Source organism: Quercus robur, chromosome 4 (genome assembly GCF_932294415.1).
Source record: "Quercus robur chromosome 4, dhQueRobu3.1, whole genome shotgun sequence".
In the NCBI taxonomy this organism is placed as follows: Eukaryota; Viridiplantae; Streptophyta; class Magnoliopsida; order Fagales; family Fagaceae; genus Quercus; species Quercus robur.
Window position 1 is genome coordinate 29,700,360 of NC_065537.1, and position 24,993 is coordinate 29,725,352.

At 33.1% G+C, this 24,993-nt stretch overlaps 1 protein-coding gene across 1 annotated transcript; it reads left to right on the top strand.

The window, feature by feature from the left end:
* The first annotated feature begins 10,290 nt into the window (after positions 1-10,290).
* LOC126721109 (UDP-glycosyltransferase 82A1-like) lies at positions 10,291-14,642 on the top strand. Its single transcript, XM_050424134.1, has 2 exons — positions 10,291-10,885; positions 13,580-14,642. Exons 1-2 carry the CDS (start codon positions 10,405-10,407, stop codon positions 14,503-14,505), a joined length of 1,407 nt encoding a protein of 468 aa, XP_050280091.1. The 5' UTR covers positions 10,291-10,404; the 3' UTR covers positions 14,506-14,642.
* The last annotated feature ends 10,351 nt before the right edge of the window (positions 14,643-24,993 follow it).

A 24,993-nucleotide genomic window follows, 5' to 3' on the forward strand; every position in this document is an offset into this window, starting at 1 on the left:
TATAGGAAAAGAAAAAAAAAAGTGAAAGCTTGAATTTGTGTGAAAACACAAGAGCTGTTTAGACCCCTAAATTAAAATTATGGCTCGGTTAATTTTACTCTAACTTAAACTAAGTGCGGAATAGAGTAAATGTGAGCAAACAAACAATATAACTACTCTAAGCCATATTCATCAAATATCAACAATAAAATGAAAGCTAAAAGAGTAAGGAAAAATAATGCAAATACAAGATAACACACCGATGTATTATCGAAGAGGAAACCGAAGAACTCGGCAAAAAACCTCTCCACCGCCCTCCAAGCAATAAATCGATCCACTAAAGAATGAGTTGGAATACACGAATAACAAAAGACTCTCCAAACCTAGTCTACCCCCATGTACTTGAGCCCTCCAAGCTCCTACTACCAACTGACTTGACGAAACCTTGTCTTCTCTAGCTCTCTGGATCACGCAATTCAACCCGATTGCATCCACCAAACAAATGGCCTCTTCCAATGCTTCCCAGCAGCACCAAAACCTCACTTTACACTCAAGATGAGTGTGGTAAATGTTTGGGCTATCAACCTCTTAAGGATTTTGATATGAAGAGGTAAGAATTGAGGAAAACCACAATGGATTGTGTAGAGAATTGTGAGTATGACAATCTCTAACTCTTAAGGGTAATGGCTAGGTTTTTCTCTCTGAAAAGTACTCCTCTCAATATGTGGGTAATGATGATATATATATAGTGTCGGTAGAGACATGGTGTATCAGATATGACAAAATAGCAAAATAGAATGTTTCGTGGATATCTCGCGAGAAGGCCTTACCTGCAAAATACTCACAAAAACCAACTATCACCTTCTATCATGACTCTTCGCATTCCAGTCATGTGCCGAGCACATGGCTTTACTTGGCAAGAAGGCTTCTCGTGAGCTACCCAAGAAAATTCCTTTGATCTTCAATTCGTCTTGAGTCTTCACACTCTCTCTCACACACAACCCATACAATGAAATCTCACATAAAATACAGGGTACATAAGATTGAACAAAATTACAATCAAATTTGGCACGGAATTAAAGCCAACACAAAATAGTTGTAAATCACAACTTTAAAAAATTAACTAATTTTTTGACAATTTTTTCTAATTTCCATATAATTGGTATTAAAATTTTCTTAAAATTGATTATTAACAAATGTTCTAAAGTTTCCTTACTATTTGAACCCTTAAAATAAAATGATCAGTAGCTCTAATGTATTTTCATATATATATATATATATATATATATATATATTTATAAAAAGACCATAACTTTATTAAGAATAAGATAAACATAATACATTATGAGCCAAAGTCGACCTAACCATATTAGGGTTTTCCTCTGTCCAAGTTTGATAACTATCTAAATATTTGGCATATTGAGCCAAAAAATGAGCTGGACGATTGTCATCTTGCTTGACATGGGAAATTTCCACACATCTAAAATCCTGCAATTTTGCTTTAATCCCGCCTACAATATTGTCAATAGCAACTAGAGCTTCACTAGTTCCAATTAACGCATCAACAACTATCTTGGAGTCACTCTCAAGCACCACATCTCGTACCCCTATGTCCCAAGCAAAAAGAACCCCTTCCTCCAATGCTTTTTCTTCAATCTCCATAGGACCCAACAAGATTGGTAAGTCCTTGCTTAGGGCTGCCTCTACTTGCCCTTTGTAGTCCCGAATAATAACCCCAACTCTTGCAGATTGTGTGTTAACAAAAGTAGCCCCATCAATATTAATCTAATACCAAGACTGGGCTAGGGGTATCCACTACACTGTATTGCTGATTCCATTGCAAGCCAACTTGAAGTTAGCCGTTTGAAACTCCTCCAGTAAGTACTTGGCCTTCCGCAAAATTTCAACCACTGATTGTCGTGTTTTACCTTGTCTCACTACATTCCTATTAAACCATATACACCATACCACCATGATGACTAACCCCAACAGTTCATCATCCATGTGCTGTCCAAATTTTAAATACCAAAGAATGTCTCTAAACTCATGGAAAACACCACCTTGACACTCAAACAAAATACCAGATAAAGTCCAGATTTCACAGGCCTTAGGACAACTCCACAAACAATGTTCACTGCTCTTCACCTCCTCATCGCAAGCTTCACAAGTTGGATTATCCAGAATGTTTCTTCGACCCAAATTGGACTTTGTAGGTAGTATGTTCTTGCTTGCCCGCCAAGAAAAGGACTTAATCTTATTAGGTACATTAAGCCCCCAAATCGTCTTCCAAAAATTTTTGTTATTTTGTTTGTCACGACCCAAATCCATGGAACATGAATTTAGATGCATGACTAACTTGCTGATCTTACATAACTCAATAAACATAATTAATTTAAATATAATTCGGTAACCTCCAAATAAACAATGTTCTTAATAAATCTCTTACAATAACTAAAATCTACAATTTAGAAATAATCTCTAATACTATAAAATCTAAAGCAGAACAAAAATAACTTAATAATCCTTTATGGCTTCACGTATTATTGACGTCAGCTAAAGACTCCCATGCTCTACCTTGCATCTTACGAAGTAATCCCAAAGTTCTATTCCCCAACTAAACTTTAATCTGAAAATTGTAATTGATAGAATGAGCCACACATCCAGTAAGCAATTATACATAATACACAACAGAATAGAGTCAAGCAAAGCACGAGTATTTTGATTTTTCACAAACTCATTCCATGATATCAAATATAATTATTCCAAAACATATAATGAATTACTTAATACATATATAATCACGTCTTAAAAATCATTCGAAAACACATACATATAATTGATCAGAGCACAATGTCACATATACACATATCACATATTCTCACATACAATCCTGTGAGTGGATACCAACATTTTACCCCTGCTGGTGAGGGATCAACACTTATTCTCACATACAACCCTATGAGCGGGCTTACACATATACCTGATCAATTCTAAAAACACTTATTTTGATTCACATATCACAAAAGCAAAGTTTATACAAAATAGAATGAATTTCTTAATATTAACAATTATTCCAACAATAAAGGCATATCGAATATCACAATGTCGAATTAAAACATAAATCAAAGGATGCTTGACTCTCTTAAGGAATGAGTAGGAACTGAGGAGTTTATACAAGTATTTTACAATTCTTAAGTAAATCTAAAAACTCAATTTGCTAAAAGAAAACGTCTTAAGTACCATTTGGAAAATAAGAATATGACTTTGAAATCACCTAGTTTTAAACAAACTTAAAGAACAAGAACCATTTTAGAAAACTTACATTGAAACTCAATTATTTTCTGAAAAGAGTTTAGTTTAGAAATCATCTTTTAAATGAGATTTGGACATTCAAAACAATATTTAAAATTTGAAGTTTCTCTTTCAATGATGTAAGAATTATTTCAATAAACTTTAGAAAACGTAAGATTAAAAATATGACTTTTGAAAACCTTTGACATCTAAGAACCTAAATGACAAAACTTGTGCATATTATGCATAATTACTTACAGCACTTAAATCACTTTAAAAGTCTAGCTAAAACACCCTCCAAAATAGTCTCAAAATACTCTTAAATAGGACCTATAATCAATCATGGAAATTACTTAATATCCTCCACAAAATATAAATCTTATTGAATTATACAAATTGACTCACTAAGAAAATATTTGCTAAACTAAATGATAACACTAATGCAAAGCATCTCTACCCAAAACTATGTTTCCTTGAATTTATCAAAACTCAGAAGCAGCAGCTAATACTTAAGGATTTAATATATATCCTAAACAAAAAAGTAAAACCTTAAACATGAATTAGGCTCTATAACCATAACTTTGTTCTAAAATACACACTATGGGCATATATATAGTTTGTGGGGGCTAGCTAAGTTGATGCATAATTCTGGTTCCGCAAGAAATAACCTCAACATTTTTGCTAGTGAGATGACATATACTGAAACTGAACTAGTGAGCAAACTCCAGGAGATCCGCATTCACACATCTTAGTCCAATGTAATAGGCCCAAGCCCACTTCTACTTGTACTAATAGTCTAGGGTTTAGTCGTCTATATATACTCATGTTAGGGTTCATTATAACATAAGTTATTGTACTACACTCTTATATAATAAAGATATAACTTTTAAGGGATTCCCCCGTAGATGTAAGCCGACAAGGCTAAACCACGTAGCCCTCATGTTCTCAATGTTCCTATTCTATATTTCCCCTTCCACATCCACTCTAACATATACAACATGGTATAACACATCACGTTGCTAATATATTTAACATGGTATCAAAGCCAAACTTCGTTTTTGGCATTAAATAACTATCTCAACATAGCAAAGAAGTTTCCCACGTGCACAACACAAATCCACCACAATGCCACTACTTGCCTATAGATCTGAACTCCACAGCATCACACAGCTCCCACAGAACCACTATTGCTGTCTCCCCACTAAGTCTTTGATCTTTCAAGCACGCCATGCCTCCCCTTTCAAATTTGTACAAATCCAACATTCACCTAACGAAACCAACCACACAAGTGTGCTCCACGGCCTCCCGCAATGAAAAACAAGGAACCTAGTCTCTAACGGCAGTAGCACGCACCCCAACACACGGTCAATGTTCTGATTCTTACTCCACATGCTGCCGAGGATTCTTAACCCACATTTTGGATTTTGGACACACGCGTTGCCATTAAGACCTTGAATTCGCCGCTCTACGAAACCCAAGAATCTGGAGCACATATGACCCCATACACGCCATCCACGCACCAAAGAACTACATTAGCCATCTTCTGATGTCATCCATAACATCATTTGCTGACGTCAACAAGAGCCAGATAAGCCCTAGCCACGTCACTACCATGCAAGCCTCAACACATCAAAGAGTTAGCACCATGTCATCATTAATTCTGCTGACCTAGACCGACCCGACCCTGATTTCTTGGATTTGACCTGTGGACCATTGCTGGTGCTTGACCATTGACTTTGACTTATTTGTTGACTTTGACCTTTTGCGTTGACCTTTGACCAAAAGTTAAAATTTTTAAAATGGCCTATCTTACTCAGTTTTTAGCGTAGATTCTGATTTTGGACTCTATTTCTTCATTTGAAGCTCCAAAATTGATCAATTGGTACATTCTTCATTGTGGTTTCTTCAAAGGCATCTTCAAGAGATCTTCTTGTACTTATCCAACCTCAAGCCTTCATTGAGTTTTGGCCTTGAGTTTAAGGGAGGGTGTTAGAGATATATTAGATATATTAGCCCAATATAATAGGCTCAAGCCCACTCCTACTTGTACTAGTAGTCTAGGGTTTATTGTAACACAGGTTAGCGTTTATTGTAACATAAGTTATTGTACTACACTCTTATATAATAAAAATGTAACTCTTTAAGGGATTCCTCTATAGACGTAGGCCGGCAAGATTGAACCATGTAACTCTCATGTTCTCAATGTTTCTATTTTATGCTTCCCCTTCTACATCCACTCTAACATATACAACATGGTTATAACATATCGCGTTGCTAATATATTTAACAAAATGTAAGTTTCCAAACACAACCTTACTAAATTTATTGTGAAAGTTAGTGTTAAAATTGGTGGAATATATTAAGGCAAGCTTAAGAAAATCTTGATATATCTTACAGGTTTACAAAAGTTGAGCCCTTGATGACATAATGCATGCATTTTGTCCTGTTCAATTGATGGCTGGGAGAAGCCCCACGGTTCCACTCCCACAGCCACAACCCACAACAACTTGCAAAATTAAGTTATGCTTTTATGTAAAGCATGTAAAAACACGTGCACATATGCTTGCATTTTTTTGTTTTCGGCCACACATGCTTGTAGTGCATTTCTTTTTTTTGGCAAATGTTAATGTGCAGTGCTTGTTAAGGTTGTGTTAAAATGGGTCTTATTTAATAAAATAAAAAATTAGATAAATAAAAGAAAATGACATAAAACTAGTCCTATAAGTTATTTTAATATTTTTTCTCTATCTATAAAGTTAGCTCCAAATTAAAAATAATGACATAAAACTACAAAAAAAATAATAATAAATTGTAAAAAAAAAAAAAAAAAAGAGTCAAAAAGTTGCTTACGAATAGAACCCTTCTTTTTTAAGAAGAAAAGTAGGCAAACGTGGAAGAATTGAGCAAGAGAGTAAGGGTGTGTTTGGTTGGTGGGGTGGAAAAATGGGAAGATAGAAAATGGTGGGAGGATAGAAAAGTGGAAGGATAGAAAAGATTTTAATTTCCCTTCTTTTTGTTTGATTAGGAGTAAAAAAGTAGAGGAATGGAAAAAGTGAGTTTGTATAAATTTACTCATATACTCTTGCTAAAAAATGATGCACAATTAAAAAAAAAAAATGACAAGCAATTAAAAAAAAAAAAACAATCACCCAAATTTATTAAACAATAAAAATTATGTCCAAGAAAAAAACAAAATCATGTCTAATTAAAAAAGAAAAAAAAAAAAAAACATAACACTAAGTACAGCCCAGAAAATCAAAAGAAAAAAGGATTTAAAAAAAAAAAAAAAAGTAGGCATCATTCTTAGAAAGTGAAAATAATAATAATAATAATAATAATAATAAAAAAAAAATAATGCCTTAAAAGGAGCAGATGCCCAGGAAAGTAGGCAGAAGAAAAAGAAAAGAGGGGGGGGGGGGGGGGGGGGGACGAAATTAATGCAGTGGGCAATTTTGTCATTTATCCATAAAACTCCTCTCACACTATTTTCTCTCCATCTTGGAGAGACAAGTTTTAGGTGGGCCCGGGTGGAAAATGTCTGGGTCCCACCAAAAATTTTCCTCTCCCTCCCTCCTTACCAAACAACACCCTTTTTTTTATTTTCTCCTCAAATTTTTCCATCCTCCCTAAAATCCACCCATCCAAACATAGTATAAGAGTTAAGAGTGCTGATTGAGATCGGACAACTCGTACATTTTATGGCATACGACGCATGATATTGGCCTTTGTCAGACTTTCATGCATTCACATCTCACTTTTGTCTCTTTTATGTTGGCAATGCTTTTCTTTTCTTTTTTTGCTGAATGTTGGCAATGCTATTAAATCTTTCGTTAACAGGACTTGCCATATTTTTGTGTCTTTGTTTCAGTCTGAATATACATTTATGGTCAAATTTACTCAAAACTTCACAAATACACTTTTTTTTCATGTTTTTATATCAAATCTAATGTATTTGGAGCTTTTCGTTAACTTTGATCAAATTTAACTTAGGTTGACTCTTGAAAGCTTGACCAAGGGTAGACCCGAGATCCGACCGTCTAATCAGGATAAACCCAAGCACATATTGAAAAATAATAAATTTCCTTCAAAACCTTAAAAGAATTGCTCCCCAAATCGAATAAACTTTGTTTAATTTCTCAGCTCACATTCGATTAAAGTAGAACAAAATATTAAAGAAAATGTTTCACATAATGGAATCACGTATGTGTAGAACAAAATATTTTGGCTCTCATGTTTTCAAACCCCAAAGGAAAGGAAGAAATAAATGCAGCTTGAATTTGAACGCAGCTTCTGTGGGAGTCTCATCCATTTACCAATTAGTTTACAAAGTAGAACAAAATATTAAAGAAAATGTTTCGCATAATGGAATCACGCGTAGAACAAAATATTAAAGAAAATGTTTCATATAATGGAATCACATTTTGTATTAATTAAGAAACATACCTTTGGATTGATAATTGTGCACTCAAAATCTATGGTGAATTTGAGTTTGTTGAATGCTTATAGAGAATTTTTTTTTTTTTTTTTTTTTTGGTTCGAAATGCCTATAGGGATTTTTCTGTTCATGATGAATGTTGATACCCCCATTTTCACGATACATTTTTTACAAGCCCGATTCAACCAAGCTTGACTTCCTTATGAGCTCAATTCATGTATTATATTATATTATATTATTTTAAGTATGACCCAAGCCTATGCGACATATTGGGGAAATTGAGAGTGTGTGATTTGGAGGATATGGGTCAGTTTCTTTCGGACCTTTACTTGAGCTCGGCCCATGCGTGCTACCAAGTGAGCAAGGGACACTAGTAGCACCTCAAACTCATGGATGAGGTCTTGTATCCTAAATTTCCACCCCAAAAGAACTTTTATGTTTTAGCTGATTGTGACCCAACTTTTCTACTTAACACTTTTTCTGCCTAAAACAAGTAACTGCCCTAAATGGCTAGTCTTGTCTGCTACAGCAACCAAATGCAGCCTCCAAGGACCTGCCATCTCTAGGAAACATCAACTCATGAATTTAGGCCATTTTATTTCCCAAATTATGCAAAAAGCAAGACAACCCTCTTACCCAATTAAAACAAATCTTACCATAACCTTGTTGATTGAAACCTTTTTTATTGACCAAAACTCAATCACTTAGAGCACCCAAAACTCAATACAAAAGGCCCCAATTAGATTCAAAAGCAACCATGGTTTAAACAATACAAGAATCTTTCTTCAGCTAAAGAAATCAACCACATTTTCCCTACAGAGCTGAAACTTTAAAGCAAAAGGTCATTCAACTAGCTAACATCCTCACAATTCTAAAGCTTGGGGGTGGAAATATGGGTACAAGGGAACCTCCCCTCTCTTCCTCACAACCTCTTTCAATTTCCCCTTCTCGTTGACTGTGGATCGAAATTTCGGGCCTTTGCACTTTTTCTACATTTTCATGTATTTCAGTTATGGCATTTTGATTTCTCTCTTGTTAAAGTACTATTAGCTTTTTGTTCATTATACATTTAGAATTTTAAGGTTTGATTCTCCACAAATAAACATTTCTAAAGAACCCAAGGGAAGATTTGAGCTAATCTTGCATTTTTTGCCCTTGTAGCAAAACATCCCCAACAATGAATAAAAGAGAAGGTAAAAGAAGTAAGAAGAGAAAATAGAGTGTGTGTGAGTTTAAATTTCAAAAAGGATAAGAGTTGAGGAGGTTGTAAACTATGAGAATGTGGGTTTAGTGAGGAGTTTTAAATTGTGGGATTTTATTTTACGAATTTATCCCTCTTAATTAAAAACCTAGAGGGGATATTTAGGATATTCAAGATTCAAAAAAAAAAAAAAAAAGTTCATAGCTTAAATAGTAGCAAAGATTAAAGAGTATAAATATAGATATAGATATAGATAGTGAGTTTCAATTAGCTCAACTGGTAAAGTTTCTAATGGTAGAATAAGATATTTGAGGTTCATTTCTGGCCTACATAAAAAACTGATTGATATCATCATGAGTGGACGCCATATATTGAAACTATCTTTTAAAAAAAAATGATATAGATATAGACAACTCAAATGCGTATAAAGGAATGAAATCAATAAAAGTTAAGAGACATAATCTTCTCATGGATCGAATCGATCCCTTTGCTTCTGCCACTGGCACGACTCCCAAATTAGAAAATAGCATTTTCTTTTTGCTATCTAATGGTAATTTAAACTCATTCTTCTGAGTCTGTGCGTCTAATTTAATTTTCAAAAAGATACATAAAGAAACTTCTTTCTATTGCATCCCAAAAGGAACCAAAAAGTGCAAAATAGGCATAAATATAGCCTCCACGTCTGAGTGAATACTAATTGGGACCCATTCACCTAAAGATTGATTAGGCAGGAAGTTATTATTTCAAATAAGTGGATGATCAAATAAGCAACCTAAAAGTTGAAGCTTGTGACATGAAATGCTGTCACGTGTTGGAATAAAAGCTCCCATGCCTCAATCAGAAAACTTATGGGTGCCGCTTAGCCTAACTGACACCTTTTTTTTTCCTTTGGATAGAACTTTACACCTTGTTTTTAAATTTTAATTACACCCTTTTGTACAGCATTTGTACTCCTTTACATTTATTGCTTCTCTAGAGTGATTAGTGGCCTTGTTGCCAAATAGCATAATTTAATTAAAAATTCATGAGAAACACATTTGGCCAAATTTATTTAGTTACGTTACACCAAATTTGTTAAACTCAGATTCCAAGTATTAATATAATACTTAGAACTAGAGTTTGGTAAACTTAAATTTCATTTAGAGCTTGAATTTGACAAACACAAGTTCTAAAAAAGTGTTACATAATTAAGTAAGTTTGGCAAGATAATTATCCTAAAATTATGCTTTGGCAAAATTACAAGTAACTAGTGAGTCAATTTCGGAAGCAACAAAAGTGCTAGAATTTTATTCCCATCCTTTTATATAACATTTTGTTAAAAAAGACTGGCCATGTTGGCTTATAGCGTATTTCAGCACGTCTTTGGGCACATGCTTAGTTGACTCTCTCTCTCTCTCTTCTATATATTGGGATATGGTTAGAGGGCTTGAATGCGTACAAAAAACCACATATACAGAATAGAAGTTGAGTTTGATTTGTCATAGGAGGGGAATAAGAGATGGGTAATATGAAGTGCACAAAGAAAGCAAAGATGATTTTGGTTCCATACCCTGCACAGGGACATGTTACTCCCATGCTTAAGCTAGCCTCTGCCTTCCATAACCGTGAAATATTTGAGACAATCCTGATCACCCCAGAGTTCATTCACCATCAGATTGCATCAAGTATAGAACCAAAAGACCAGATTTTGTGCATGCCAATACCAGATGGTCTAGACAAGGACACCCCACGTGATTTCTTTGCCATTGAAATGGCTATGGAGAAAAACATGCCTGTCCATTTGGAAGCCATGATTCATAAGCTTGTTGAGGATGGTGAAGTTGTATGTGTGGTGGTTGATTTGTTGGCATCATGGGCTATTGAAGTAGCCAATCGGTGCAGAGTCCCCGTTGCTGGATTTTGGCCTGTCATGTTTGCCGCTTATGAAATGATTGCAGCCATTCCAGACATGGTCCGGACAGGTCTTGTTTCTGATACAGGTTAGTAACTAATTACCTGCAACCTCTTTTTAGATTAATATATTTTTATTCCTAGGTGAAGTTGTAAGCGCATGGCATATGTTGAGATACGAAAATTTGAAGTCAAGTGTTGAGAGGGATTATAAAATATTTATGGGCCTTGTTAAGAAAAGTTGACTATCTCAATATTGAATTGGAGAATGGATGATTTTAGGGAGATATAATTATAAATTTTTTGTTTTTGATTTTTTTTGTTTACAATTAGAAACGTGATAAGTTTTAATTACAAAAATATCAACTTTAAATGGATCTCTTATGACAATTTTTATTAACACCAGTTACATTATGTTGATCAATTTATTATGAAAAATATATCACGAATTTTGTAGTTTAATTAGTTGAGATCTCTTGTATTTCTAACAAAGACATTAAGGGCCCGTTTGAGTTTGGAGGAAGGAAGGGCAAGTAGAAAGGAGTAGAGTAGAATTAACTAAAAATAAGCTAATTTTAAGCCAATTCTACCATACTTTCTCTTAATCTAGACAGAGTATAAGAGTTCAAATCGCTCTTTCCCAACAATCAATGTATTGAAAAAAATTATAATTTTTTTCACATCTCTATTAGTCCCTCTCCCCTTTCCTTATCCCTTAAATTTTTTCACATCTCTATTAGTCCCTCTCTCCTTTCCTTATCCGTTTTTGTGGAGTGCTATGGTTGGCTATCATTAGAAGTTGGCAGCAAAAGTATCGGTGATTTGTTAGAAGATGCCACATGGGAAAATCTTTATACATAACATGACTAACGTGCTTCCACGATTTCAATAAGAAGTTGACCAGTAAAGATGATTGAGTGCGGGTGCATATTGCACGTGCGAAGTAACATTTTTAAGTTTTAACCCATCTTCACGAATTATTGCCCTCCAGACAGTGCCTCTGTTTGTAACCCAATAATTTCCCAATTTAGACCAAGATTCTCTAGTGTTTTTATGGTATCTTCATTCTAAAATTTCTTAAAATTTTAATCATCTATTTTATTCAAATTTTCTCACATCATCAATAATTCAAATAGATTCTTAAATATAATTAAAATTTTAAAATGTTAATATTGCGGTAAAATATAATTCACTTATTTTCAAATAAATTAATAGAAATTTAAGAACTTCACAGTAGTTGGTCTCTAAAAATTTTTAAGGGAAACGTTTTTATTATTATTATTATTATTATTATTTTTATTCTTTGTCAATACCATGACACCAAAATTGGTCAACGTTAAATAATTTGCATTACTTCCTGCTTAACTTTTTCTATCACTTTCTCAGAAAAAAAAATTATAAACGTTTTCTATCATAAAAAGCTCAACTAAATGAATACATTCATGATTATCAAAAAATAAAAATGAATACATTCTAATATAATTTTCAAAAATTAAGAAAATAAATCCCATTAATATATTGTAAGTGAAAAATATCAATTTATTCCAAGCTCAACTAAATTCATTTCTATATCTTTAGTTAGAGGTGTACATGGGTCAAGTTGAGCGAGTGGAGGGTAATATTTTTAACCAATCCGCTAATAGTGGGTTGGAATAATTCCAATCCGTTGCCGACCCGCCAATCTATAAATCTGGCTGGTCAGTTGAAAATTTTAACATTTTCAACTTTGCAGGTTGAGTGGGTTGGACAGGTTGGCAAATTCCTAGATGAAGTTATTTTAATTTAATTGGATAATTGTTTACTCTTTCAAGTCAAAAAAGAAAAGAAAATTTTGTTATTTTTTATTAAAAATAATTACAAATATTACATACTTTTTGTTATAAATGACTGAAATTTTATCACACTAAAATGAAAAACATTTAAGAATCTGAAATTAGAGGTGTACATAAAGTAAGAATAATAACAAAATCTTAGAGAGAGCGGTTGGAGTTTATTAGGGAAGAAAAATGTGAAAATGAAAAAAAAAAGAAAAAAAAGAAAGAGAAAGAGACGAGAGAAATAAAGGGGGTGCATATATATATATATGCATCACCCAATAACTTGTTATCCAATTCATATTTTGAAAATCCAACCGTTGAATTATATGTTCTTAATAAGCATGCCAATCGGATGTAATTTACCATTTAATCTATAAACTCATCTTTTATGTATTATTTTAAACTACAACAACTTCAATTTAAATAATTAATTGATGGCTCAGCTATTGATCTATGATCATTTTTAAATTTTGTAAGCATGAAGAATATACGAAAATAATGTAATCTAGCGGTGGATTTATCAAAATTAACATCTAATTAAAAAATATTGAGTGATGTAATATTACTTAAAATTATATCAAGTGTAACTTGAACCTAATATATATATATATATATATATATATATATATATAGACACAAACATGTGGGCGAGTTGGATTGTGGCAAGTTAGAATATCTTAACTTGCTATTCAACCCGATCGTCTAAGTTATCTATCTAATCCACCCAACCCAATTTGCCTCACTTAATGAACCTTCATAGATTGGGTCGAGCAAGTTGGCGGGTCTAGCAAATTTTTCTGAACAGTCATATCTTTAGCTATTTTTATTGGCTACTTTTTAAATTCAATTATTATCTTTAGCCATACGCTTATTTGTTTGTTGTTCAAAAAATATGGGCATGTTGCTCGATGAAAAAAATCTTTGACCCATTAACTACATTATAATCTTTTTTTGATGTTGTGGCAGGAATTCCCCAACATCTAGGTAGAATTTGCTTTTTACAAAATCAGCCAATGCTATCTACAGAAGATCTACCATGGCTGATTGGAACTCTTCCAGCAAGAAAAGCAAGATTCAAATTTTGGACCAGAACCTTGGACCGATCAAGAACTCTTAGATGGCTCCTAGTGAATTCCCTTCCTGATGAATACATAGATGGAAAACATGCTCAATCGGTCAAAAGCTCTCAAGATTATCCACGTGTGTTCTCTATCGGACCTTTGTCTAACCATGTAATGTCCAAGAACCCCAGCTTTTGGGAAGAAGATAAGAGTTGCTTAGATTGGCTAGACAAGCAAAAGTCTAACTCTGTTATTTACATCTCATTTGGAAGTTGGGTTAGCCCTATTGGAGAAGGTAAAGTTAAGAATCTAGCATTGGCTCTAGAGGCATCAGGACGGCCATTTCTATGGGTGCTAGGGTCAACATGGCGTGAAGGGCTACCAATTGGATATTTGGAGAGAGTGGCCATTAAATTTCAAGGCAAAGTAGTTTCATGGGCTCCCCAAATGGAAGTGTTGCGACACAAGGCTGTGGGGTGTTATCTTACACATTGTGGATGGAATTCAACAGTGGAAGCCATACAATGCCAAAAGCGACTTTTGTGCTATCCAGTGGCAGGGGACCAGTTCATAAATAATAAGTATATTGTTGAAGTGTGGAAAATTGGGTTGCAACTCAATGGGTTTGGACGAAAAGATGTTGAAGAAGGCTTAAGAAGAGTAATGGAAGACACTGAGATGCAGAACAGATTAAAGAGGTTACATGAGAGAACAATGGGAGATGAGGCTAAGTCGAGAGTAATGTCTAATCTCACGGCCTTTATCCATGATCTCAATTTAATAACGCTTGGCACTCCCATTAAATCTTTTCCTGATTTTAATTTCATATGAAAGATATGAGATTGAGAAAAATAAAACTAAAGTGTAACAGTTTCAATTAATTGAAAATCGTAGTGTTACACAAATTGATAAACAATTAATCATGAACAAATTGAATCTAAAATTAAAGCTCCAAAGAATTTAAAGGATTTGTTCACTTTTAATAACACTCAAAAGAACAAAGTAGAAAAAAAAATACCCATGTATTAAACTAATATTAATATTTAAAACAACAATAGATAACAAATTTTTTTAATAAATAGATGAAGGTAGTATCACCACCATTAATTACTCCAGCAATCAATCTAGTCACTATGTTATAATCTCTTTCAAAATGCATTTTATTCCTGTCATTTTAATTTGCAATTAGATTCTTTTTTCTTTTTTTGTGGGTTTAGTGGTATAATTTTTCATTTGTCCCAAATTGAAGTACTCTGGTTTCCTAGCCTTTTGGTATCATTGCATTGACATTTTTGAGTCCCATGTGAGTTGCAATGTTTGAAAATGAAACAAATCATTATCCAAAAAACCCGATGGTTGTAGCTATGTATTTTTAAATTTTATTAGGAAAAGAAGAATAGAGAAATGAGAAGAAGCAATACAGATTACTAATATCTCAAAATCAACCAATGGCGATACTGCACCATTTAAACACAACAAATTAATATTTCATGTGGGTTCCACCTTCCAAATTCCAATTAGCTCAAAGAAGTTTGAGGTTCAATCCAAGCCAAAACTAAAAACAAATTGATGTTTTGGCCTAAATATAAAACAATTCATCATGAACAAATTGAATCTAAAATTAAAGCTCCAAATAATTTAATGGATTTGTTCACGTTTTATAACACTCAAAAGAACATAGTAGAAAGAAAAAAAGCCCATGTATTAAACTAAAATTAATATTTAAAACAAAAATAGATAACAAATTTTTTTTAATAAACAGATGACGGTAGTTTTAACCAAAGCAACTGTTAAGGAAGTTTGAATTTTTTTTTTTTTTTTTTTTTTTGAAGGAAATGTGGGAAGCAACTTTATAGTATTTTCTATTATTTTTTAAACTTTGAAAAACTAATAGATATTTAAAAAATTTATTAACAGTTATATTTATCCAAAAACTACTTGAATGTATTTGAAAGACCATGCCCATGATTTCCACGATTCTATGTTGGAGGGTGTGGTAGTGCCGTAGTGGCTAGTGGGTTTGTAATTGTACGTGGGATTTGAATTTTTTTGAGATTGCTTCGGATTTTTTTATCTATTTCTATTTCTTAATGAATTTAATTTAGAAATTTACTTGCTTATCGACTCTACCCCACCATTTCTTATTATTATAGGAATGAAGATAGTATTATCATCCCCACCCTTTATAAAAGACTTATTAATTAGAGAAAATATTAAACACTCATCAAACTGACCAAATAAAAGAAAAGAAAAGAAAAGATAATGATATGAAACGGATAATGATATCAAAGTAAGGAAATCAAATATAGGAAAACAAATACTTACTTTTTGCCATTGACTACACTTCAAGTCTAAAGTCCAAATTGTCCAATGGAGTTGGAGGAAATAGCACAAAATTGAGAGAATTGGAGAATTGAAAAAGAAGCAATTTGAGTTTGAAAACTAATGTGAGTGTACTGGGAGTATGGTCCTATTTTGTAAATAGTGTTTTACATGGGAGTTAAAAAATCATTTTTACCAAATTTTGCTCCTATTTATTTTTTTTTTTTTTTTTTTTTGATATTTAGTTTTGTTATTGGATAAATGTGGGGTGTTTTTTTTAGAGATGTGCTACATCCACAATATTTTTACAACATCTTCAAAACAAATCATAGGTGGTTAGTTGTTACTGGTTCAAATTTGAACCTAACACTAAAATTACTTTTTTACCCCAACAATAACAACAAGTAACAACCTACTACTTAGGATTTGTTGTAAAAATATTATGAAAATGTTGTGAACATATCATTTCTCTTTTTTTTTTTTTTTTATAGGGAAAAAAACAACATTGCTGGGTTGTTTAACTTATATATATATATATATATATATTTTTAAATAAATGTATAGTTGCTTTGAAAAAGTGGGTTAGTGGAAAAATGTTCCTATTTTGTAGGCAATGTTTTAGTGCAAGTTAGACATGTATTTTTACCAAACTGTTCTTTAGTTTTGTCTATACTTAAACCTAGGGGTGTAGGGGTTTTTTGAATAAAAAAAAAAAAAATATGGTCCAAACAGAAGAAGCCCCTTAAATAGTAATATATATACACACACACACACATTAGTTTTTTTTTAGAGATATGCTACATCCACAATATTTTTACAACATTTTCAGAACAAATCATAAGTGGTTAGTTGTTACTGGTTCAAATTTGAACCTAACACTAAGATTACTTTTTTACTCCAACAATAATAACAAGTAACAACCTACTACTTAGAATTTGTTATAATACTTAGGATTTGTTATAAAAATGTTGTGAAAATGTTGTGAACATATAATTTCTCTTTTTTTTTTTATAGGGAAATAAACAACATTGCTAGGTTGTTTAACTTATTTATATATATATATATATATATATATTTAAATAAATGTATAGTTGCTTTGAAAAAGTGGGTTAGTGGAAGAGTATTCCTATTTTGTAGACAATGTTTTAGTACAAGTTAGACATGTATTTTTACCAAATTGTTCTTTAGTTTTGTCTCTACTTAAACCTAGGAGTGTAGGGGTATTTTGAATATAAAAAAAATATTGTCCAAATAGGAGAAGCCCCTTAAATAGTTGTATACACACGCATACACACACACACACACACATTAGTTTTTTTTTAGAGATGTGCTACATCCACAATATTTTTACAACATTTTCAGAACAAATCATAGGTGGTTAGTTGTTACTGGTTCAAATTTGAACCTAACACTAAGATTACTTTTCTACCCCAACAATAACAACAAGTAATAACCTACTACTTAGGATTTGTTATAAAAATGTTGTGAAAATATTGTGAACATATCATTTCTCTTTTTTTTTATAGGGAAAAAACAACATTGCTGGGTTGTTTAACTTATTTTTTTATATATATATATATATATATATATATATATTTTTTTTAAATAAATGTATAGTTGCTTTGAAAAAGTGGGTTTGTGAAAGAGTGTTCCTACTTTGTAAGCAATGCTTTAGTGCAAATTAGACATGTATTTTTACCAAACTGTCCTTTAGTTTTGTCTCTACTTAAACCTAAGAGTGTAGGGGTATTTTGAATAATAAAAAAAATATGGTTCAAATAGGAGAAGCCCCTTAAATAGTAGTATACACACACACACATTAGCCTTATCACACGTGTTTCATGCATGCAATGAGATTTTTTTTTTTTTTAGTGGTCCTATTTTGTAGCAACCAAAAAAAAAAAAAAAATCTGTGTTTTTATTTTACATATATAATTTTTATTTTGAGAATCTAATTTATAAGTGGATAAAGAAATTTGAAAATCAATAGGGGAATAGTCCCATTTTTTTAGGCAATGTTTTAATAAGAGTTAAAGTTGTATTTTTACCGAATTATCATTTAGTTTTGTCTTTATTTAAACATATAGATGTAGGAGCATTTTTTATCCCAAACCGGGGAAGCCCCTTAAATGGATTTAAGGGGCTTTCTCTGTTTGGAATGGACATTTCGTTAGGTCCAAAATTCTACTACACCCTGCATTTAAGTAAGGAAAAAAAAATTCAAGAACAATTCAGTAAAAATACACCTCTAAAACATTACCTAAAAACTAGGAGCACTCTCCCAAGATCAGCCGCTACTTTATGGTTATTCAAAAAAACCCACTACAAACTACAAAGCTTTTAACCATAAACACAACACTTATTACCCACCTCCATATTAAATTCATTTTCAATTTTGACGATTGTGGAAAGGACTTTCAAAGTGTGAAGGGGGCAGGGGTATCGCTCAAGACAGGAGGTATGTATTTTTCAATGAATTTAAGTAATATTTAAATTTTACATAAATATTCACACGTGATGTGTATCCTTCCTACTCATTTTTTTTTTTTTTGAGAAGGTATCCTTCCTACTCTGAATTGCAATACAGAGCAAATTGTACAGCAATGGAAATGCATTGTAGCATGGGCGTTTAGCCTAGGATTTCAACTAAACTGGTTATAGTTCTCGATAGCCAGATTTTGTACCATTATTGTTCTTTTGTTTAATCATTGCCTTTTCCTTTGTTTTAGAAACAATATGCCAAGTTTTCTTTTATCTACTCCATTGATATTGTCAAAATGTTAGTTAATTTCTTGAAAATTTTTGTATCATTAGGCCTTTTTGTGCTATTGAATTTCACATATAGAACCACTAAAAACTGCTTCAAGGATAGTGACTATAGGGATGTAATTGTCGTATTATGTCTGAGCTTAGCCCCATGGTCCGTGAGCATCTAATGTTTGTCTGAATTGCTTCTCTACTCGAACCAAGATTCACTTACTGGCACTAGATATGGACATACATTTTTTTTTAAGTAGTCTAATACAAACTAACATAACAATCCATACCAGTACACCACAAGTATGAATACACTGTTCACCCAAATGATCTTTAATTCTAACTAGCTTTTATAAGCACGCGCTCACATGTATACTTAGAGTTTTTCTATTTTATTTTTTAAAATATTAATATTTTTATTTATCATAATTTGGCGTTGCTATATTTTCCAATCACAACAATCCCAACTAAAAAACTGAAGTCCTTTGCCATGCTAAAATATGTAACTTGAATATTTCATTTCGGTGTTAAAATATTAGTAACACCCAACTCCTCTCTGCTATAGTATTTGGGCAAGTAGTCCTAATTTCAAACCTTGTTGGTGCTCTACCACCCAAGATCACCTGTTTTCTTAAGCACTCTCTTATCAGCCATTCTAAACCATATTCCTTCCATTTGCCAGCCTAGGTGAGTAAGCCATCTAGGAACTCTTATGTTCTGATATAAGGCCTCTACTTTCAGCATTACCTAGAAGAATAATAATTTTTATAAATCTTTTTTTTTTTTTTTTTTTGAGGAAGAATTTTATAAATCTTTTGTTTCGTACTGTTCCAGAGCTTTGACAGCCAGATAATTAATTGCCACCTTGTCCAAAGTTTCGCACCTATGATAGCCAGCTATGATCCCTTTGCCTTCTTGATATTTGCAAATAAAACTTGACCCTTCCAGTCTTTTATTCTTTGATCTTCAATCTGACACTAAAAGAATACCTTGCCAAATTATACATTCAACGAAGCCTTGACTTAGCTTCCCCTTAATAGATTTTTGTGAAGAAACCTATTACTTACTAAAGGCTTCCATGCAAGTGCAAAGAAAATTTCATCAAAAGGCCATAATAGCTTCGACATTGATGCTGAGTCCCTTAATTTCTTATCTTCTCCCCTAAAACACCAAAAATCTGATTAGATAATTGATTTCTATGGCAATGAACGAACTACTTCAAAGTAACAAGCACATATACCACCAAGTTTATTGGGTTTTACAAATAGCAATTTTAGAGAAGACTTTCTTTTGTTTCTAAGAAAGATGAAAGAGAAGAAATTGAGAAAAGTTACCAAATAAATATAAACCACTATTTATACTCAAATGATTATGACCATTCAATAGGTACTTATTCATTCAAGGTGTACATTTTCAGTTAGTAGGCACTTTTTCATTCAATAGGCACATTTTCGGTCAATAGGCACGTTTTCATTCAATAGATACATTTTAGGTCAATAGGCACATTTTCATATATATCTAATATGAAGAGTTATGACCTTTCAATTGATACCTTTTGATATATCCAATATGAAGAGATACGATCTTTCAATATGCACCTTTTGGTATATCCAATATATATATATATATATATATATATATATATATTACAACTTACCTTGTATATACTTACATATACAGCACAAACTAAACTAGAGATGCAACATTCTATCTTTTATTCCTTCCCACAAAAAACTAATATAAAAAGCGTTATTTTCTTCTACTTAACTAATAAAACTTTGTGCTATTTTTTCAATATCATTTTTTTTTAAATTTTATGCATTTTTTCTTACTACTCCCAACTCAAAAATAATAGTTTTTTTTTTTCTTGAAACTCATCCAATAGCTATTTCTGTGTGTTGCACGGGTTAGCGACTAGTGTGTATATATATAAAACAACATTGCTTTTTTCTATCTAACTAATCAAATTTTGTGCTATTTTTTTCGTTTTCATTTTTTTTTTTAAATTATACATTTTTGCTTACTTCTCCAACTCAAAAATAATGGTTTTTTTTCCCCTTGAAACTCATCCAGTAGCTATTCTCATGCATCTATATATATAAACAACATTGCTTTTTTTTTTTTTTTTTTTTTTGCCTAATTAGTAAAACTTTGTGATATTTTTTTCAATATCATTTTTCTTTTTAAAAAAAATTATGCATTTTTGCTTACTACTCCAACTCAAAAATAATGGTTTTTTTTTTTTTTTTCCTGAAACTCATCCAATAGCTATTTCCATGCATTGCATAGGTTAGCAACTAGTGTGTGTGTGTGTGTCTATCTCTCTATCTATCTGATGATGCCAAAAATCGTCCGTAAGCCGCACAATACTCACATGCTCGAAGTAAGACCTGCGAAACAAAGACAAAGAAAACCCCAAAAGAGTACCGGTGCGGTACCGGCTAAAGACCCTTTAAAGGTTAAGTCAAAAAACTTTTCACAACTCTAGAGTGCCAGAGCTAGAGTAAATTATGCGTACCTTGGTTTGTAAAGGTTTTGGGGTTTTTATAGTAGCGTAGGATTGACACCAGTTCCTTGGCTAAGAAGATGTTTCCTTGTGAGAGAGAACCTCTTTAATTCGTGTATCTTGCAGAATCCTTTCCTTGTAGGAGTCTTCTTGATTAAGGTTAAGCGTGGGGTATAAGATATTACCTTTTACACTTATGCATTTAGATCAAGAAAAAATCATGTTGAACCCGTCAGCTTCATCCCGTCAACTTCTCCTTCCATCAATACCTTAAGGTCGTCTCTATTCCATACATTGATGACTCTTAGGTGTACCGCCAGTCTCGAGATGGATTGCCAGTCTTTTGGAGTCGTTTACAGGCATGTAAGCAAAGTCATTAGCTACTACAGGTTCATCGGCTTTACTTCAAGAATTCTACTTATCAATTGCTCCCTACTCCATAACCCCGTCAGTTCTAGCTGATGGGTTATGGAGTTTGATTTGTATTTCATTTATTTTATATATATATAGTTAAAGGGGTATTTATTGATTGATTCCTTGAGCAGCCATTAATAAATGTCAAAACACGTGGCTCAAGCAAATTGGCCTCGTTTCTGGACGAGGGTGTTGCTTCAACTTTTGTGCATTTTTTATCCTATATATACCTCTCTTCCTTCCTCATTTTCTCTTATTTCATCATTGTTGATCCTTAGAGAGAACTCGTAATTTCAAGAACTTTGCTCACATCATCGTGCCTTTGTTACCATCCTTTTGCTGAGACCATCACCTTTCAGGAAACTGTCTACTTTACTTGGTAAGTCACCTTTTCCTTCTCTTTTATTTTTGTCTCTCCTAGTTAATTGTTTAACTTTTTTAGAGAGGTCGTCAACTTAGGTTCTTAGAATACCTCTATCACTTGTAGGAAAATAGATATCTAGAGAAATGATGAGTGAGCAATCATCAGTTCGTGAGGGAGCAAGCTACGATGAGGTCTTCCAGTCAGGTGCTGTCTCGCCGCCAAGTCTTTAATCTCTCAAGCATGTCAGGCCTCCCCTTTCAAATTTGTGCAAATCCAACCTTCGCCTGATGAAACCAACCACACAGGAGTGCTCCACGGCCTCTCGCAATGAAAACCTAAGAACCTGGTCTCCAATGGCAATAGCATGTGCCCCCATGCACAGTCAATGCTCCGATTCTTACTCCACATGCTGCCAAGGATTCTTGACCCACAGATCGGATTTTGGACACACGCCGCCATGAATGCCTTGTATCCACCACTCTACAAAACCCGAGAATCTGGAACACATACAACCCTACACACACTCTCACGTGCCACTTGGAAGTCCATCCACGCGTCATCCAGGCACCAAAGAACTACGTTAGCCTTCTTCTGACGTCATTTGTTGACGTCAGCAAGAGCCAGCTAAGCCCTAGCCATGTCACTACCACGCAAGCCTCGCCACGTCAGAAAGCTAGCACCACATCATCATTGATTCTGCTGAACTGGACTGACCTGACCTAGATTTCTCGGATTTGACCCGTAGATCGTGGCTAGTGCTTGACCATTGACTTTGACTCATTTGTTGACTTTGACTTTTTGCGTTGACCTTTGATCAAAAGTTAAAATTTCTAAAATGGCCTATCTTGCTCAGTTTTTTGTGTAGATTCTGATTTTAGACTCTGTTTCTTCATTTGAAGCTCCAAAATTGATCAATTGGTATATTCTTCATCGTGGTTTCTTCAAAAGCATTCTTCAAGGCATCTTTAAGGGATCTTCTCATACTTATCCAACCTCAAGTCTTCATTGAACTTCTACATTGAGTTTGAGGGAGAGTGTTAGAGATATATTAAACATATTAGCCTAATGTAATAGGTCTAAGCCAACTACTATTTGTATTAGTAGTCTAAGATTTAGTCGTCTATATATATTCATGTTAGGGTTCATTGTAATACAGATTATTGTACTACAATCTTATATAATAAAAATGTAGTCCTTAAGGGATTCCTTTGTGGACATTGGCTTACAAGACTGAACTATATAACCCTCGTGTTCTCGATATTTCTATTCTATGTTTCACATTCTGCATCAACTTTAGCATATACAACATAATACAACACATTGCGTTGTTAATATATTTAACAAAATGCAAGTTTCCAACACATAGCCTTATTGAATTTATTGCAAGGATGTCAATACCGTACCGGAGGCCGTACCGGTTTGGCCACCGGTACGATATATTTCGGATACCGGTCAATACCGGTGTACCGTTTCGGGTTTACCGCTATTTTTTATATTTATAAATATATATATATATATATATATATATATATATATGTATGTATGTGTTTGTGTATATATATATTATAATAAATATAAAAGTTTACCATAAAACATTTCCTTAATTTAGAACTAGTTATTCATGGTTTTAGACTTTAGTATCAATTAAAAGGGAAAAAAAATAAAAAAATAAAATAGAAAGCTTAAAAGTTACCATTGCATACTAAAAAAACAAATAATACTAATAAGTTAATATAAATAAGTTACCATTTTGTCCTAACAAAAATTCAAAAATTACAAAACTTAAAAAAAAAAAAAAAAAAAAAAAAAAAAAAAAACTTTTTTCTGTACCGGCCGGTACGCCCGGTACCGGCCGGTATTGCCCGAAATTGGCCGGTACGACCGGTACGAGGCCGGTACGGCCGGTATTTTTTCCGGTACGAAACAGGGGGTTGAGTGTACCGGATTGCTGGCCGGTACGGTATATTTCGGCCGGTACGGCCGGTACGGTACGGTACGGTATTGACATCCATGATTTATTGTGAAAGTTTGTGTTAAAATTGGTGGAATATATTAAGGCAAGCTTAAGAAAATCTAGATAGATCTTATAGGTTTAAAAAAGTTGAGCCGTCGATGACATAATGCGCGTATTTTGTCCTGTTCAATTGATGGCTGGCAGAAGCCCACGGTTCCACAACCACAACCTACGACAACTTCAAAATTAAGTTATGCTTTTTATGTAAAGCATGTAAAACACGTGCACATATACTTGCAATTTTTTTTGTTTCTGGGCCACGCATGCTTTGTGCATTTCTCTTTTTAGAAGAAAAGTGTATGGCTGTGTATGCTTGTGCATTTCTCTCGCGATCGGACAACTCGCACGTTTTATGGTGTACAACGCATGCCTTTGTCTGACTTTCTTGCGTTCACATCTCACTTTTGTTTCTTTTATGTCAGCAATGCTGTTTTTTTTTTTTTTTTTTTTTTGATGGGACGTCGGCAATGCTGTTAAATCTTTCGTTAACAGGACTTGCCATATTTTTGTGTCTTTGTTTCAGTCCGAATATACATTTATGGTCAATTTCAACTTTAGTTAGTTAACAAAGTAGATATCATTCTTATAATCACAAGGCTTTTGATTTTTGACAAAAGATTAGTTAAATCTTCAAATAATTCCTTTTATTTTGGAAAATAATTCAAGTACTATCAATTTTAATTAAAAATTAAATATTACATTGTTAATATCATACCTTATCAACCTCGATTTATGTGCTAGATCTCAAGAATTTTTTTTTTTTAAAAAAGCATATTTTTACCCAGGGATAGTGGAAATGTCTAAATCATCATGGTTTATCCCATTTGGATATTGAAGCGCTCAAAATGTTTGTTCAAGTCAAAAAGACCATACCGCCTCTAGTTGACCAAGAGTTGACTGAAGGTTGAATATACTCAAAATTTCACAAATACACATTTTTTT